This window comes from Danio rerio, chromosome 3 (genome assembly GCF_052040795.2).
Source record: "Danio rerio strain M-AB ecotype USA chromosome 3, GRCz13ab, whole genome shotgun sequence".
NCBI classification, from domain to species: domain Eukaryota; kingdom Metazoa; phylum Chordata; class Actinopteri; order Cypriniformes; family Danionidae; genus Danio; species Danio rerio.
Window position 1 is genome coordinate 11,944,895 of NC_141023.1, and position 20,218 is coordinate 11,965,112.

The window sequence follows — 20,218 nt, forward strand, 5'->3', positions numbered from 1 at the left end:
ATGTTCTTTTTTCATGTTGTGCTGTAATTTTTTTTTTTTGTATCTTAAAAATTATTTACATTTTCACAGAAATATCACAGCCTTAGATTCATTTACTCAATTAGTACACATCTATTCAGTTACATTTATGTGTAAATGACAACGAGATAATTAACTTCTGACAAAGAATTCACTTCCAAGAAATTAATCTTTTCACTTGTCATTTTAAGTCACTTTACAATAAAGCATTATAAGTTATTGCTAATAAATGTATTTAATTGTAATTTATTGAATGAAGTTTAGATTAACATTTACAGATACCTTATTAAAATGCTAATGCATGCTTGTTAACGTTAATGCACTTTGGGTTAACATTACAAATGTACAACTTCGTTTCCATTGACTAAAGGTGTATAAATACTGCAATAAAGATATGGTTCACTGTTTGTTCATATTAGTTAATAGATTAATTAATATTAGCTAATGGAACCTTATTGAAAGTGTTTCCTGGCTATTAAAAATTCTTTGCTGAATAAATTATTGTTTTTTTTTATTTTTATTTTTACGGGCTGAACCAAAGAATAATCAGTGCATGATTAGTGCAATCCCCAGGACTGTTCTTTGAACAATAAAATATATTTTAATACAATAAAATGGCAAATACTTTAAAAGCATATTTTCAAGTGTCTAGTACCATACATGTAAAAAGTTGTGTAAATACTGTTATCTAATCTCCATCTACAACAACAGTGGACTGTGGCCTGGTTTGTTTTCATAATCTCCACCTCCAGAATGGAATGCAGCCACTCCTGCTCGGTATGTGTTACTGTTTAGGTCTGAGCCAGTTTTTTAGGGTATAGTTGAGTGAACATGGCGTTCCTGGACGCACTTCTTCATGTTTCCAGCACAGGAACATTAATCTGCTTTTTGCTGCTGCTCCTGGTTGCTTATCTCCTGTTCTTAAGATCTCAAAGTGACGAAAATGAACCTCCAGGGCCAAAACCGTTGCCACTGTTGGGAAATCTACTCATGCTGGATGTCAACAAACCACATTTGAGCCTGTGTGAGGTAAGTATGAATGAGATCAGTCTTATTGGTCAACCGGTTCAGCTTTGTTTCTATTGGTTAATCAGTAGCAAATTATTAAAGTATGACAAAACTGTCTGATGAGTTTTTACAGCAAACACTTCAACTGTAAAACTATGGACCTATTCTCTCTATTAATAGTTACCTATTAAGACGTTGGCTGTTTAGAGTATTTGTCTTGTTTCTAGTCCAAATATCTAAAAGTCAAGAAACATTTTCCAACTATTTTTTTGTTTTGTTTTTAGTCAGTATTAAAGGAGTTTTTCCCTAACTTGTTAAATTACCAACCAGTGCATCGGGGTAGTAGAATAGATTATTAAATAGACTATTTTAGGTAGCCCATGTGTCTACCAACCAAAGTGTTACTACTGCTTACACTGCAAAAAAATGCTTTTCTTACTTAGATTTGTTGTCTTGTTTCTAGTCCAAGTATCTAAAATTTCTTATATCAAGAAACATTTTCTAGGCAAGCAAAATATATTGTCTTGTTTTCAGAAATAATATCCCAATATTAAGGGAGTTTTTCCTTGAAACAAGCAAAATAATCTGCCAATGGGGTAAGCAAATTAATCTTGTTTTTCCTTTTGACATAAGATTATTTTGCTTACCCCATTGGCAGATTATTTTGCTTGTTTTAAGGGAAAACTCACCTAATTTTGGAATATTATATCTTAAAACAAGGCAGTATGTTTTGCATGTCTAAAAAATTCTTCTTGATTTAAGAGTTTTTAGATATTTGGACTAGAAACAAGACAAAAAATCTAAGTAAGAAAAGCATTTTTTGCAGTGTATGACTTCATAAGCGAAAATTGCAGACTTTATGCAAACATATTAAAATAAAATCAGTTTTGCATTTTGAAAATACTAGATATATTGGTTGCAATCTGCAAAAAAATCTAAGAAAAAGATGTAACCTAGTAATTTAATCATGCAGATTTTATATGCACAAGAATTGGGTTTTATTACTTTAGTGGTCTATTCCAATGATGAATCACAAAAGCAATTATCAATGGATTTGATTTTATTATAGAATTTTGTTAATCTAATTGTGTGGTGTCTAATTATGTTACCAAAAATCTAATATAAAAGAGTGCACATATTTCTAAGATGATTTAGCTCAAGGAAAAAAAATTCAGTCAATTACTAAAAAACAAAAATATCATTTTGGGCAGTACGGTGGCCCAGTGGTTAGCACTGTTGCCTCACAGCAACAAGGTCACTGGTCCGCGTCCTCCAGTTTCTCCCACAGGCCAAAGACATGTGCTATGGATTAATTGGGTAAACAAAATTGGCCTTAATGTATGAGTGTGTGTGTGAATGCAAGAGTATGTTTGGTCCGCTTTGGTGACCCCTGATAAATAAGGGACTTAGCCGAAGGAAAATGAATGAATAAAGACAGTATTTTTAATTGTCTAGAAAATGTCAGCTTAAATTAAGTTTTTTTTTTTTTTTTTTTTAAGATATTTAGACTACAAACAAGATAAACTCTAAATAAGAAAATTATTTTTTTGTAGTGTGCTGCTGTAATTTTGAGATACTTCAGATACAGTACTTTTATGTCTCTACACATGGACAATACAAGCACAGTGTATGAAGACAGACACTTGCCTCCACATGCCCAGCTGAGTGGAACTGGGAAAGCTTACAGTTCTTTAATTATATTTGTTCTTTTTCCCACACTCCTTTACCTTCACTTATTCTCCTCTATGCTCAGCTCACAAAGAAGAGCCAATTAAAGAATGCTCAATGCACATGATTTATTCATCATCTTTTATATCAATTAAAATTCCTCACTGTGTCTGGTACAATAGTCTCCTCCCCATAGAGATAACTCCAGGTGTCTTTTGACCCATTACTAAAGGTGTGCCCCTATCTGAGAACTTCTTTTCAAATGACCCCCACAGGCAGAAACTCTTCATATCTAACATTCCACTGTGCAAATTCTAATTCTTGTTTCACACACATCTCTCATTGGAGGACAGTCTGTCTGAGAAGGGCATAAACAGAGGTCAGAGCCAGCTTAAAATGGGCTGGTCAGTTTCAAGTGGGTGGGACTTGAGCTCCAAGTGGCTGTAGGAGCATCTTGGAGTTTTCATTAATGTAATGTCTTGTATATGAGACAAAGTCCAACCTATTGTATTTTACGAATGTCTACACCTACCCTTAACCTAAATTCAGCCTCACAGTGTTGTGTTTTATCAATGTCTACTACACCCTAAACCCAGCCTACTTGTGGTGTAATCTCTTCCACTTAGTGGTCTCCAGGCTGCAGTGATATAGGGCTCTATTTTAACGATCTTGGCACAAAGTCTAAAGCATATGGTGCAAAAGCATTAAGGGCTTGTCCCAATCACTTTTGCTATTTTAAGGGCAGAAAATATGCTTTGCACTGTGGCGCATGGTCTAACAGGGCTGTGCTTATACACTTAATCAGTTATGGGTGTGTTTGTGCATAATGTGCATTAAATCAATCAGAGTCTCATCTCCCATTCCCTTTAAGAGTCAGTTGCGCTGCACCATTAGCTATTTACATGGCGGACTTTGTAAGTGGAAAAACTGAATGCTTTACTAGTGAGAAAACAGTTAAACAGACCATCTGCAGCGAGGATAAAGAATGAGCCTTCTCCATTCGGCCTCTTTACTTTACTTTTACTTTTTACTCCTTTACTTTCGAGGATGTGGAAACGCTGTTGTACGCACTCCACTGAAGACATCCATTAGCCTACATATTTAATTTAGTTTGTTAAGCGCAAAGATTTTTTTCAAAACTATTTCTAAATTCAGTTCTAGTTTCCAGCAAACAGATAAATGAACAAAAATAACAAAGTGTGGTCAAAAAACTTAAGTTATACCCAAACACTTGTGTATGGCCATACACAATAAATGCGCTATATAAATACACATTACATTACATTACACACGTCCTGTTCTTATGCCCCATATGGTGATGCAGACATTTCCAAAACCAGACAGGTGAACAAATCTAAACTTGTTTTTAATAAAGCAAATGTAAATATACATTTAATAAATATTAATATTAATAACATTATACAAATGTAAATTGTCATGAATAATTTGTAAAAAAAAAAAAAAAAGTCCCTAACATGAAGAACTCATTACAAAGAAAAAAAAAAAAATACAGTAACTAGTAATACATAATGTATTACAATTTGGAAGTAACTTGCCCAACTGTGTTTGTAACATTGCTCATGTTCGTTAGCATCAGGATTAGATAATAATTTGTTTAAATTGTTGAATAGGATAATCTCTCAAATATTTTAAATAATTAATTTTTTTTGTTATTGGTCTTTAATGTTTTAGGTTGTTTATTCAAGTAAAACAATTAATTGTAGATTTATATCCTATTGTTCCTTTTGAGAAATAGTTACTCTTTACTCATGAGTACATTGTTAATAAGTTAACTTTTACTTGAGTAGATTAATCGACCTGTAACTTTTACTTAAGTACATTTTTTTGAAAGTAACAGTACTTTTACTTGAGTTTAATATTTTAATACTCTTTCCACCTCTGGCGCCAACAATTTACCTTAATACACCTTCTTTATAGACCAGCACACCCATGAGTCCACAAAGTGGTGCAAATGGAATTGCTATTTAAACAACTTGGCACAAAACAAGAAAATTAGGGTTGCACTGGTCTGAAAATAGCAACAAACCTAGCCAAACATTGCGCCCTATTGTGCCAGGTGTATGATAGGGCCCATTATGTTTTGGATTGGGGTAGTAGACACTAATAAAATGGGATTAATGGGTAATTTAATAAATAGTATAAATAATTCTCGTTAACTTTCGGCCCCAGCTGTATCCCTTCTAGCAACAACTGCGGGATTTTGGTCGATTTACCGACATGGGTTCTTTAGTTTCAAAACTAAATATCTGCCTTTGAAGTGGACTGTAAGATTTGTAACTTCTAACTTTTTTAATGTCCAAAATACTCTGCACACTCACTGATGCATCCAAAAAGTGAAAAAGCATACTGTAGGAACCCTTTTGTAATGTGAGGGGATGCTGGCAATGAGGTTGTGGATCTAATTTAGGATTTATAACACAGAGAATGGTCACAATAAGGGGCAAACGGTAACAAACAGGCAAATCCAAAAGAATGGTCAATAAGCAGGCGAGTGGTTGATCTGTGCGGCAAACAATGTAAAACAAGCAAACAAAACAAAGGTCAATACATAACAAGACAAGGCAAGGCAAAACGTGTCATAATGTTCACTGGACAGTTTACACAACTAAGCAACGTGTGTGTTTTTGAGAGGTGTATGAATAGTCTGTGTAATTAGTCCTGAACAGCATCAGCTGTATCAGTTCGCAATCATGGGGGGTCAGGTGTGTGAGTGTAGTGCATGATGGGATTTGTAGTGCAGTTGAAAGTGAGTGTTGTCCAGCAGCCTGCAAGAGCAACACTGCTGGTGATCATAATACCTTTAATTTAAATGCCTGTAAAGTCTCTTTTACTTTTTTATCAGATGGCAAAGCAGTTCGGCCCAGTTTTTAAAGTCTACTTTGGTCCGAAGAAAGTGGTTGTGCTTGCCGGCTACAAAGCAGTGAAGCAAGCGCTTGTTAATTATGCAGAAGCATTTGGAGACAGAGAAATCATGCCACTTTTCCATGATTTCACCAAAGGTCATGGTAAGGGTACTTTAATCTCCTGATCAGTCATATAAAATAAGTGATCATGCTGAATTGTAGTATAATTTACTTGATTAAAATCTTGACAAATGGGTAAAATAGTTTTGATGTGAAGGATACTGGCGAAGAATGTTGAGTTACAATTAACAGTACACTCATTAACATTGTTGCCACATTATAACTTTATGCAGACATATTATTATTGTGTATTTTTGGTAACACTGTACAATAAAGTTCCATTAGTTAATGTTAGTTAATGTATTAACAAATAATAAACAACACGCAATAAATGGATTTAATTAAAGCATTGGTGTTACAAGTGATAAATGCTGTATTTTTTATTTTCTGTTCATGTTAAAAGATAAATTAACTAATATTAACTAATGAAACCTTATTGTAAAGTGTGATCACTCATTTATTCCCACTGAAGTTATGCATTTGTAACACATTTAAATGCAAAAAGACTTTGCGTTGCTTTGTTGAGGTCTTCATTTTCAGTTCATGCATTAAATCCAACTAAATAAACACTGTAAATAAGTAAACTTTTATTAAATTGTTTGGCTGTTTTAATCTTTGAAGTTAATCATCTTTGTAGGAATAATATTTGCCAATGGAGAGAGCTGGAGAGAGATGAGACGGTTTGCTCTCACCAATTTACGAGACTTTGGGATGGGAAAGAAAAAAATTGAGGAGAAAATCATCGAGGAAACATGCCATTTACGAGAGGAGTTTGAGAAGTTTGAAGGTGAAGAATGTTTATCATTTAGCCAGGCTTTTACTAAATAAGGATACTACAACCTATGATTTATCATAAAGTAATAGTAATAATGTTAAAGACAAAGTCAAAACTATCAGCCCTCTTTCTTTTCCTAATATTTCCCTAGTGCTTTTTAGATATTTTCAAGATATTTTAGATATTTTAAATTTTCATCTAATTTAGATGTTTAGCCGACAGCTAGCTCTCATCAACTCTCACATGGTCGCCCACTGAAGCTAAGCAGGGCTGCGCCTGGTCAGTACCTGCATGGGAGACCACATGGGAAAGCAAGGTTGCTGCCGGACGTGGTGTTAGTGAGGCCAGCAGGGGGCGCTAAAGCTGTGATCTGTGTGGGTCCTAATACCCCAGTATAGTGAAGAGGACCTTATACTTCTCAGTGAGTGCCGTTTTTCGGATGAGAAGTTAAACCGAGGTCCTGACTCTCTGTGGTCGTGAAAAATCCCAGAATGTCCTTTGAAAAAGAGTAAGAGTTTAACACTGGCATCCTGGTCAAATTTGCCCACTGGCCTCCGTCCATCATGGCCTTCCAACCATCTCCATATCATAATTGTCTGGCGCAATATGGCTGCCTTCGCGTCATTCAGGTAAATGCTACACAATGGTTGTGGATGAAACGATTCCTTCCAATATGTAAAGCGCTTTATAAATGTATGGAATTATTAGATGCTGTACCTCATTAGGTCATTTTAAAGCACTTTTAAGAGAGCATGCACTTGGCAGGGCTTTTAGTGGATTCAAGGACAACAACGGTGAAGGTCCAAATGCAGTTTCTTTAGAGGTGAGTCAGGCATGCAAAGGTCAAAACAGGTGCAAACGGTAGCATGAAGACAATTCAAAAGAGTAGTCGTTGTCACAAGCAAAGAGGTCAATGCAAAGGCGGCAAAACATAAACAAGACGACTAAAAATGTTTTTTTGCAAATTAACCCCACATATCAAGATAAATACAGTGATATAGGTAAGCTTGGCAAATGTACTGATGACCATGTGTGTGTGTGCAGGAAAGCCTTTTGAAACCGCACAACTCATGAACTATGCAGCTTCAAGTGTCATCTCCTCCATTGTGTATGGCCGCAGATTCGAGTATACAGATCCTCAGCTACGGACCATGGTGGATCGAGCTAATGAGAGCGTCAGACTGAGTGGATCAGCATCAGTACAGGTTCACATATCAATTAAAAATACTCTATGCTTAAAAATACTCTATGCTCATAACAACACACATTTGCCATGGTAAAGACTTTGTTTTTGTTCTGCAGCTCTACAACATGTTCCCTTTCTTGGGCCCGTTGCTCAAAAACTGGAGACAGCTCATGAAAAACCTACATCTTGATATTGAAGAGATTTCAGAGCTGGTGAACGGTTTACATCAAACATTAAACCATCAGGACCTCAGAGGATTTGTTGATTCGTTTCTTGTCAGGAAGCAGTATGCAGAGGTAACCTTTTTTTTTTTTTTTTTTTTTTTTAAGCAGCTCTTGATTTTTTTTTTACCTCTATACCTCTCGAATTGTACTATTTGATCAGGATTCTGGAGAGAAGGATTCACATTTCCATGAACAGAACCTCATTTACACAGTAGGAAATCTGTTTGTCGCTGGTACGGACACTACTAGCACAACACTGCGCTGGAGTCTGCTGCTGATGGCCAAATATCCACACATACAGGGTATGACTGAAATAATGCTGGAATATACTGAATATACTGGAATATTTAGCACAAGTTGAACTCAAACGCAATTTCCGTGGCATAAAGTGAATGTATATGTTTGTTTGTTTGTTATTGGGAAAATTAAAATCAAATTGGGTTCATTTTCTGTGAAACCCTCAAATATCTGGGTTACAGTCCCATATGAAAAAATAATATAGCAAATAGTATAGTGTTTTTGAACAATATAGTAAAGTACTTGAATTGATCTGTTGCTGTAATTCCATTGTTGCTATATTAGCACAACTACTATAGTAAGCATATTATGGTTAGACAGGACTCAGATAGGCAGTTAGTAACAAACAGACAGGTTTAGAAACTGTACATATGTGTATATGCAATAAGAGTCAATAGAAGTCTTTGGATGACTGGAGTTATGGAGCTAGGTAATAATGGTAGTGAATTTTCTGGAGCTGGTATAATGAGGAAATCTGAGAACACAGTACAGGCAGGAATGCTAGGATGAGAAGGAGATTAGGATCGCTGCAACATGAAGGGGTAATCACTTGTAGCATTGGAGTGAGTCTGGGAGCATGATGAGAGGATACTATCCATGAGGGAGACCAGACCAAAGACCAAACAGGGTGCTATTTTAGAGGGTGGTGCAGAATAGGGAATGGTTATCAACTGAGCTTGAACTCAAAACTGGGATCTTAGTGATTAGTAGGAGAGCCTTGAAGTTCCGTGACAGAACCACCCTCTCTATGGACTTGCTCCTGAAGTCTTTAAGATCCGACTTTGTGGAAGCCTTCTTTGGCTGCATGGTGCTGGACACTGGAGTGGAGTGGAACTCTGTCAGGAGATCGGGATCAAGAATGTTGTTCATGTAGACCTATGACCTCTCCTCGGGTCCATACCCCTCTCAGTTGACCAAGTATTCAAGTCTACCCCCACAAGGTATGGAATTCAGAATCTCCTTTAAAGAGTATGTGGTTCCATCCTCCATGGTCATTGTTTCGGGGGTTCTGTCACTGAGACCAGGCACTAGGGAAACAGGAACAACAGGTGAGTGATAGGGTTTGAGGAGTGACACATGGAATGTTGGGTGAATGCTGTACTGTGAAGGTAGTTTGAGTTCAATCGATACAGGGTTGACTTGGCGGATGATGGAGAAGAGACCAATGAACCTGGGACGCTTCTTGCAGGGTAGTTTCAGGTGATTGTCCCTGGTGGAGAGCCATACCTTCTGTCCTGGATGGTACAATGGAGTGAGGGCTTTCCGGACATTCACCTGGATGGTGTGACATCTTACTGCTGCTGGAGGTGTTGGTGATTTGGGTCTCATACCCTCACTCTCCCAAAACCAATGATTGACTGATGGTACTTCCAAGGGTTCCCCAGACAAGAAGAACAGAGGTGGTTGGTAACCGAGTGCTCATTGAAAAGGCGTGAGTTCTGTGGAGGGAGTTTTGTGCCTACTCTGTCCACGTAAGGCAGGGGTGTCAAACTCAATACCTGGAGGGCCGAAGCCCTGCACAGTTTAGTTCCAACTCTGCTCCAACACACTTACCTGTAGGTTTCAAACAAGCCTGAAGGACTCAATTAGGCCGTACTCACACTAGGTACAGTTGCCTCGAACCAGGCCAAAGCACGCTTGTCCTCCCTTCCGTCTCCCCCGACGGCCCGCGCTCACACCATATCGGGCCTCGGCACGCTTACGTCATCGCTGCTGCGCTGTTCAGAAGCGCTCTCTATGGCAAGCCTTTTTAGCATTTAAATCTTTGTTCTGATTCCATAAATATATTTAGAGATATCTCTAATTATATTTTGACTAGTCATAATTATAATTCCACTACTCAGAATGACAATTAGACATATCTGCAATTGCAATTGTACTAGTACGAAATCAGATTGGAGATATCTGCAAAAATATTATGACTAGTCATATTACTCCATTGACTTCCATTGAAAAATATTTGCAGATATCTCTAAATGAGTTTTGACTAGTCACAATTGTAATTAGAGATATCTCTAACTGAGTTTTTACTAGTCATACATTTGGAGATGTCTTTAATTCGTAATATTTAGAGATATTTACAAATATATTTGAAGATATCTCTAATTAATTTACTAATAGTCGAATTACAGTTGTAGATATCTTGAATTGGATTTTTGACGAGTCAAAACTCAGTTAGAGATATCTGCAAATATTTTTCAATGGAAGTCAATGGAGGAATATGACTAGTCATAATAGGCTATATTTGCAGATATCTCCAATCTGATTTCGTACTAGTACAATTGTAATTGCAGATATCTCTAATTGTCATTCTGACAAGTCGAATTATAACAATGACTAGTCAAAATATAATTATATCTCTAAATATATTTATGGATAGTCAGAACAAGGTTTAAATGCTAAAACGGCTTGCCATACGCTCTCACCCAGCAGCACAGTGGAGATTTCTCTAGTTATATCCTTTCAGTCGTTTGTTATGCAGTGACATGCAGTCAAATATTTCGCCAAACAGTCCTTAGGGATGCGGTGACACGCAGTCAGATATTTTACCGAACAGATCCGCCACTTGGCGCTCATAAACAATCATAAAGCCCTCGTGCTGCAGGAATGAGGATGTCTGCTGAAGGTGCGCAGCTGACGTCCAGTGAGGAGTTTGCGTCTTTAATAAACTACGGCAGTTTGCGATCACTGAACAGTAAGAATGATTAATAAATCCATATGAAACAGCCCCTTAAAAGTCACGTCTCGCTTTCGGTTTCGGGCTTTAGCGCGTTTTGCGCTCACACACAAGCGTACCGCGCCAAAGCCCAAGTGATCCGCGCTCAGGCACACCTCTTCCAACCGGGCCAGGGCCGGCCAAGTGAACCGTGCTTGAGCCCGATTCAGCGCACTCACACTTCTCAAACGATCCGGGAAACGGGCCTGGGCACGGTACGGATGGCATAGTGTGAGTAGGCCCTTAGTTTGATCAGGTGTGTTTAATTAGGGTTGGAACTAAACTGTGCAGAGCTGCGGCCCTTTTGGAACTGAGTTTGACACCTGTGACCTAAGGCATTGGTTTCAGGAGTTCTAACGGCCGTGACAAAAGGTACGGAGAGATTGGCCTATCTTTTAAATTTGTATTTGTTTGCTTATTGCTCTGGGGAAGATAACCAGAAGACAGGCTCACTGTCACACCTAAGGGCAAGAAGAATGCTCTCCTGACTCAGGAGATGAACTGAAGACTTCGATCAGAGTCGATTTCTTCTGGGATGCCATAGTTTTGGAACGCATAGTTAAACAAGATTTCCGCTGTCTCCATACCCATGGGTAAGCTCTTCAATGGTACAAGATGACAGACATTGTAAATCTGGTCCACTGCAACAAAAAAACATGTGTTACTATCAGATGTGGGTAAGTCAGTGACAAAGTCTACTCCTATGTGAGACCAAGGAGACCGAAGGATTGACAAGGGGAAGGAGCAGCAGACTTTTTTGATATGGGAAATATTTAGGGAAACAGCTTTCACCCCACTTCAGGACTTCTTCAGTGGCCCAGTCAATTGAAGGACAATGGGAAATGAGCCATGGGTACCCTAAAACAATCCCAGAGATGGAATCTTCTAGAACCAGTAGTAAGATATTCTCAACATGAAACGGTCGAGATGGACCCAATGCAGGGACGAAACTGTCCTCAGCCTAATGGACTGCCAGTAATAACGTGAATCCGGTAGGGGGTGTCATTGAGTTGTTTCTTTGGATTACTGGAGTTATGGAGCAGGCTGGTAATGATAGTAATTTTCCAGGAGCTGGTATACTGCTGAGGAGATCCAAGAACACAACACAGACAGGAAAACAATGATGAGAAGGAGATTTGAATTGCTGGAGTTATGGAGCAGGGTGATAATGGATTTCCAGGAGCTGGTATAATGCTGAGGAAATCAGCTGAAACATAGGAAGAGGGGTAATCTGGGAGCAGAATCCGAGTAAATGCATTAGGCCATATGCTAAAAGATAATTGCCAAAAAATAGTTTCAAAGGCATAAGCAGAAGATGCAAATAACACGACAGTATTCATGTGAAAAAATAATATAGTCATTTATAGTCATTACTACAGTGTTTTGAACCATATTATTGTCTTAGTTACTGTTGTAAATCTGAAAGAATGACATTATTGGGAATCGCCAGATAAGTTCCCGATCGGAATTGGAAAGTAATGTACTTTAGGGTTGGGCATCTAAGCTATAATGCCGATCCGATACGCATCTCGATACAAAGAATACGATCCGATATATTAGCGATAAATTTATGACATATTGCGATGCGACACAATACGATTCACACCCATATCACGATACGATGCGATAATTCAGCACTAACTAATTAAATCAAGTTTATGAGATGATGTGAAAGAGGATGCTGTGCCATTGAATGAGTTTGATTATTTATTAACCAAGCAAAACCAAGACTTTTTTTACAAACTGGCTTTTCTCTCAGAGCCAGAGTGTCAGTTTACAGTAGAGGGCCATTTTAGAACCTATAGCACATATTATTTAAGTATTTTCAAGATAAACAGAATGGATAAGTGCAATATATATTAAAATATATATATTTGCACTCTTTCAACATAAAGGTTTAGCATTGCACAACAAGAATTGTAATTTAACTTTTCAACTATGAAAACAAGTTTTACAAAGATATATTTTGCCACTGAATATTCAAAACTTAAGGTCGTGAACTAGCAGTGTTATGCTGCGTTGAAACATCACTGTCACTGTAAACAACAGGCTAATAAAAATATAACAAACCAGCAATCTTCTTGCTGTGAGGTGGTCAAACTACCTACTGTGCCACCGTGACACCCATTATTTTTATCATTATTATTATTAATATTATTATTATTATAATTAAATAAAAATTAACAGGAGGAGGTGTTTAAAACCGCCTAGAGCGGCAGTATAGAGAGGGCGGCGTCCGCAACACCCAGTTATATCCGCGCATAGGGTGGCAGAATAGAGGTCCGCGACACCCGCGCGTCCTCAGTTATATCCGCGCATAGGGCGGAAGAATAGAGGTCCGCGACACCCGCGCATCCTCAGTTATATCCGCGCATAGGGCGGCAGAATAGAGGTCCGCGACACCCGCGCGTCCTCAGTTATATCCGCGCATAGGGCGGAAGAATAGAGGTCCGCGACACCCGCGCGTCCTCAGTTATATCCGTGCATAGGGCGGAAGAATAGAGGTCCGCGACACCCGCGCGTCCTCAGTTATATCCGTGCATAGGGCGGAAGAATAGAGGTCCGCGACACCCGCGCGTCCTCAGTTATATCCGCGCATAAGGCGGCAGAATAGAGGTCCGCGACACGTCACTTCATTTTCATAACCGGTCACTTTCGTTTTCACATTGGGGTTGAGGGCGGCGTGATCGTCCTCTGCCTAGAGCAGCAGTTCAGCTTGCTCCGGCCCTGCAGATGAACAATGCAATAACATCCGTTATTGGCATAGAGCGCACAAAACTTTTGCGCATGGAAAAAAAAACTTGCAATGCTTTTCTCACAATGCTTTCACAACAACACCGTGGCGCCGCTTCAAGTGAGATTTCAGATTACTCGTACTGCCCGCGTATTTTATAGATGCGCGGCACATTTTGCAAATTGCATCTGTCCTGTCAAGTCGTCCATCCTTAAATCCATAATGTTGCCATACTTTAGATTTAAAACTCAGTGGGGAATAAAATGTTTGTTTTGCTTCTCGCGCTTTCTGAGGGCGCACCACTAGCTTCATCCGCACACCTGATACACTGAGTTGTAGTGTGAGTGTACACATCCGCAAATCCGTTGCTAAGGCTTACTTTATGTAGGTCGATTAAATTATGCGCCAAAAACAGGTTGACAACACTTGTTAATAAATAAAAAATACATTCTATATTAAAAAAATAAGCTGTATCTCGGAAAAACCGATGCATCTCGCAAAAACCGATGCATCTCGATTTGCTTCCAAAATTTCATTCATCCTCTGCTGCTCAACCGATGCACTCGCATCGTGCACGCGCATGACCGCGTATCGATACATATCGATTAATCTTCCCATCCCTAATGTACTTGAATTCATTTATGCAATGATAACACAATTGTCATCATTTGTCAATTATTCTGTCATAATTTACTTTCCCTCGACTTGCTCCAAACTTGTCTGTTGAACACAAAAGAAAATATATAAATACATGCTATAAACTGGTACCTTTTGACTACTGGTTTCCAACATTTTTCAAAACAACATATTTGGTGTTTAATAGAAGTAGGAAACTCACAAAGATTTGAAACTACATAAGGGGAAGTAATAGTGAAAAAAATTCCATTTTGGGTTGAACTGTCCCGTTAAATGTGATATATCCACAGATCGAGTTCAGGAGGAGATTGACCAGGTAATCGGTGGCCGACAACCGGTTTCAGAAGACAGGAAGAACTTACCATATACAGATGCTGTTATCCATGAAACCCAACGACTGGCCAACATAGTACCCATGAGCATCCCTCATATGACCAGCTCTGACATTACCTTCAATGGATACTTCATCAAGAAGGTCAGCAGCATAAATCTATAAATAGAAAACCATAAAGTACAATAAATCAATACAAAATTATAAAGTACCGTAACACACTGTTTTTTAAACCTGCTGTACAACGGTTGTGCAACCCATTGTTTGTGATATACATATGTACAACTACAGTAGGCCTATGTTTTTTTATTTTCCAGGGTACTTGTATATTTCCTCTACTAACCTCTGTACTGTGGGATGAGGATGAATGGGAAACACCCCACATCTTTAACCCCAATCACTTTCTGGATGAGCAGGGTCGATTTGTGAAAAGAGACGCATTCATGCCCTTCTCTGCAGGTAGTTTTCTTGCCATTCAGCTTGATTTTAATTCATATTATTTTAAATTTGTGAAATATGAGTTAATTTAGTTGTTCTAGTGTTCTGGTGTCCCAGTAGTGCACAATACAATTTAAATGGATGGTTTACCCAAAAAGGGCAGTACTGTGGCTCAGTGGTTAGCACTGTCAACTCACAACAAGAAAGTCGATGGTTCGAATTCCGGTTTGGTCAGTTGGCATTTCTGTGTGGGGTTTGCATGTGTAAACCCGCCGGTCCTACACCACCCAACCCACTCCGAGCCCGAGCTGGTTTCGAACCAGCAACCTTCCGCATGGGAGTTGGTTGCTCTACCAAGGAGGCTAAAGATCATGGGCTCTAGCGTCTGTCGCTAGAGCATCTTTAGAGGTCAGAGGAGTGAGGCTTACCTGCATAGCACTTACTAGCTGGTCTCTGCTACACTCACCCTCCTAAACCTCACTCCTATCCGGGTCATAGCACCAATGAAACCTCGCCGGTCCTACACCACCCAACCCACTCCGAGATGATATCGAACCGGCAACTTTCCGCATGGGAATTGGTTGCTCTACCAAGGAGGCTAAAGATCATGGCCTCTAGCGTCTGTCACTAGAGCACCTTTAGAGGTCAGAGAAGTGAGGCTTACCTGCACACTTACTAGTTGGCTTCTGCTACACATGTTCTCCCCGTGTTCGCGTGGGGTTTCCTTGGGTTCTCTGGTTTCCCTCACAGTCCAAAGACATGTGCTATAGGTGAATCGGGTAAACAAAATTGGCTGTAGTATATAAGTGTGTGTGTAAATGTAAGTGTGTATGGGTGTTTTTCAGTACTAGGTTGCCGCTGGAAGATCATCCGCTGTGTAAAACATATGCTGGAATAGTTGGCGGTTCATTCTGCTGTGGCGACTCCTGATATATCAGGAACTAAGCTGCAGAAAAATGCATAAATGGGTTGTTATAAACTTTGACTTTGACTTTGATGTGCTGCCGGGAGTATTTACGTTGTGTTGTGGCTTAATTCTGTTGGGCTTTGTAAAAGTTACTGCTTTGTGCATTTATTGTAATATTCCCAAAAGTAGTCACTGAAAAAACGGTTGAAGTTTGTTTTCTCTCTCTCTTTGTTAGGGCGCAGGATTTGTCTTGGAGAGAGTTTGGCCAGGATGGAGCTCTTCCTCTTCTTTACATCTCTCCTTCAGTATTTCCGCTTCACTCCTCCTCCTGGAGTGTCTGAAGATGAGCTGGAACTCACACCAGCCGTAGGCTTTACACTGAACCCGATCGCACATAAACTGTGTGCAGTTAAGCGGTTGTGAAGTCTGTTACAGTAAAGTTGTTCTCATGTGTTCAAACAAAAGTCACTTGTATTTGTCACAAAATAGTATGAAAGCATGATATAGAAATTAATCTCATCTATTTTGTTAATGCATGTTATTTTAAATGATTCAGCTGGAAGCAACAACTGATGCATTGTTCCAAGTCTCCTTCCAAGTATATGAATGAAGATTTTTTTTTTTGTTTTTTTTTAAGCGTTCTTTATTACATTTTTGCCTAAATGTAGATTTGTGTTACAGAGGATAAATATTAAATGCTTTGACCAATAATTTAAACAATACATTTTTAATTGTTGTTAATTACAATTTTAACTAAATTAATTCTATATAAATGTAATCCGCAAAATTGAAAATGATGATGCAAAATTAATTGTTATGTTCAATCTGTATAGACATGAGTGAATGAATGGGCAATAGGACTGTATGCACACTGCACAAGCATGTAGAATGTCCTTAAAACGTGACTACTACTGGCATGCATACTACTAGCCTGGCATGCAGAACACAGCATTCATTAATTTTTTTGTGGGCTTAGTCCCTTTATTAATGCGGGGTCGCCACAGCGGAATGAACCGCCAACTTATCCAGCACATTTTTACACAGCGGATGCCCTTCCAGCCGCAACCCATCTCTGGGAAAGCAGAATACAGCATTTTAAGTTAATTCAAATTCTCCACTTGACATAATTTTGCTAACTTAAAAATACAGGCACAACAAAAATGTTTACCTTTTTTAAGTATTGTTGTCAAATATTATTATATTTTATTATATTACAGCTTTCATTGTGTTTGTGGAGGTTTTTAAAGCCTTCCTTTCTTGCCTGCTGTTTTTAAGGAACATTTAAGTGAAGTTTCATAAAATAATTTCGAGAGGAGCACGTGATATGATTGTGCACCGCTGGCCACTCATCCGTAATCAGTAATAATCCAATCAGAATGATCCTAGCTTAGTATAAATGGATCACTTTCTCCCCATTGCACTATCTTCATTTTGGAAGAATCCCCCCTTCCACCCCATCTCCTCCTTTTTCTCCCCTTCTAAAGGGGGAGCGATCGAGACCTACCTGATCTCGGTTCTCCTGATATGCTTCTAGTCCGGGCGGGAGCCCTGGGCTCAAATATCTCCGAGCTCAGGGTTCTCTCCCGGGACAGCATGCCAAACCTGCTATAAGTGCCAAGCATACCTAAGTGGGAACTCTTGAAATATTAATTTCAGAAGTTGGCATTCGGATGTTTACAAAACAAAAGAGACATACATTGGACCTATATAAAAGGATATCTTATACCCAAAAATCGTGAAAACATTTTGTTTGAGTTCATATAAATAATGGTGAATGACATGCATTATTTCACCCATATGTTTACATTATGTTTTTAAACCATTACATAGAAACGTTCACAGAAATCCTTCCACAATTAATGTTTTAATGTAATAGCCTATACATTTAATCTATATGTAGTTGTTCGAAAAATGTTCTTGTTTCATCTCTGACAAATTTGACCTCCATTTTATGGTAATAGCAACAGTTTTGAGTATTTGTGAGAATTTGGTGACCCCTAGAGTTTGGTGAGTGTAACTCACTGTAGTAATCGCAGTATAGCAAGCCGTTTTGACATTAATCAATAACCCGTAATAGTATCTATTTTCATGTTACTTGTTTTTTTTTTTAGATACTAGTATCTTTTTCATTAAGTACTACTTATTCATTATCTAATACTATCTAGAACTATATATCATAAGTACTACTACATAATGATTAACTACTGGTACATAAAAATATGTACTAGTCCCATCTGGAAAACTTATAGTCAAAACTGAATAGTTGATATCTCAATGACGAATCTAATTTAAATCAATGGATTTTTTTTTCTACTAACAACAGAATAAATACTAGTCACTATTAAGATAAGTACTTGTCTCTATTTAATATAAGGACAAGTATCTATTTAATAGGTACTAGTATAATGGATAAGTAATAGTCCCTAATATTAAATATATACTAGGCCTAGTATCTAATGAATAAGTAAATAATAAGTACTAGTATCTAATCCATAAGTACTATATATTAAATAGGTAGTAGAGTACTAGTAACTTCACATAAGACACTAGTAGCTAAAGATAACGCCCTAGTATCTAAAGCAGGGCTTCAAACATTTTCATATAAAGGGCTAAAAACCAAACATCATTGAAATCCATGGGCCAAACAAAGTATATTACATTAAAGTTGCCATGGGTAATTTTTTCATTTATTTAAAAATATTTCAAAATAAATAGAAAACAATACTTTAAATTGTATTAACTAACGCAGTATGACTTTTTAAATGATAACATATTGCAATAAAAACATAAACATTTACATGTATAACACAGTGGAGCTCAATGCTGACTGCACTAGTCAAGCAGACTCTGCCTTTGCCTTGATTTGCTCACCAAAGTCTCTGCGTTGTCGGGTGACAGTATGTAGGCTAAAATCAGATTAATTCACAGAATTTAATTGAAACGTTCAATTTCAGTTAGCTCGTAACATTAAAACAAGCAAGGGTGAAGCAGTGGCGCAGTGAGTAGTCCTGTCGCCTCACAGCAAGAAGGTCACTGGTTCGAGCCTCAGCTCAGTTGGCATTTCTGTGTGGAGTTTGCATGTTCTCCCTGCTTTGCTTGGGATTCCTCTGGGTGCTCCGGTTTCCCACACAGTCCAAAGACATGCGGGACAGGTAAATTGGGTAGGCTAAATTGTCTATAGTGTGTGTGTGAATGTATGTGTGGATGTGTGGAGTTAGCGATTCGTTCCGCTGTGGCAACCCTGGATTAATAAAGGGACTAAGCCGACAAGAAAATAAATGAATGAATGAATGAATTAATTAAAACAAGCAAAGGCAGTAGTGTCCAAACTCGGTCCTGGAGGGCCAGTGTCCTTGAGTGTTTACCTCCAACCCTAATCAAACACACCTGTACCGGCTAATAAAGCTCTTACTAGATAAACTGAAAGCCTCTTGGCAGGTGTGCTGAAGCAAGTTGAAGCTAAACTCTGCAGGACACCGGCCCTCTAGTATCGAGTTTGGACACCCCTGAACAAAGGGTTTCATTAAATTCGAATTGACAATCTCGAAAATATTACCATCATTCTCCTTTTCTTCTCAGATGGGATGGCGGGCCAAACCAAAAGGTTACCATGGGCCAACTTTGCCTAGTTTAGGCATCTCTGATCTAAAGAATAAGCACTAATGAATAAGTACTAGTAACATGAAAATAGATGTATTGATTAAATGTCAAAACGGCTTGCCATAGGCTATTATACATGTAGTAGCCTACACTTTCAAAAGACAAACGTATCGTGCCCTTTATGTAATTCTAACTGGTTTGGATAATGGGATAAATTCGTAGTTCAATATTACTTGGCTCAGTAGACAAACAGGAATGGTTTTGCAAAAACGGAATTGTAGGATACTGACTCATTTCCAGTCTGAGCTGTCAGTGAACGTCTGAGAGTTTTGATTGAGTAACTCGTTTACTCGAATACCGCGAGCTTGACGAAAAGTTTCGGGAAAGAAGATCGAGCCATTCGTCGTAGAAATAATTTTCTGAAGAAAAAAAAACACTCCCTTGCTTTTATTTGGGTTTAGATGAGAAGTCTGACTGAAATGTGCGTTCGCTCGGACAACAAGTGTGTGTGTGTGTGTGTGCGCGCGTACGCGTGATTTTGTGACGTATTAGGACACAAATCTGTATGGCTATTACACAAGAATTACAAGGCAATGGTAAATTATCCCAATGAATAAGGATATTGTTGATGTATTCATTTCTCATAAAGCTGATAAATCATACCGAATGAGTTTTTTTTTTTCAGAAAGTGAACCT

At 38.3% G+C, this 20,218-nt stretch overlaps 2 protein-coding genes across 2 annotated transcripts in view; one reads left to right on the top strand and one right to left on the bottom strand.

Moving 5' to 3' along the window:
* The window catches only part of pdgfab (platelet-derived growth factor alpha polypeptide b), a 679,118-nt gene that overhangs the window by 472,435 nt on the left and 186,465 nt on the right, over positions 1 to 20,218 (bottom strand). The gene's annotated exons all lie outside the window — the stretch shown is intronic.
* Positions 784 to 16,642, top strand: cyp2k16 (cytochrome P450, family 2, subfamily K, polypeptide16). Its single transcript, NM_001005963.2, has 9 exons — positions 784 to 1,047; positions 5,558 to 5,720; positions 6,316 to 6,465; positions 7,498 to 7,658; positions 7,756 to 7,935; positions 8,024 to 8,165; positions 14,537 to 14,721; positions 14,895 to 15,036; positions 16,158 to 16,642. The coding sequence occupies exons 1-9, from the start codon at positions 850 to 852 to the stop codon at positions 16,343 to 16,345; spliced, it is 1,509 nt and encodes a 502-aa protein (NP_001005963.2). The 5' UTR covers positions 784 to 849; the 3' UTR covers positions 16,346 to 16,642.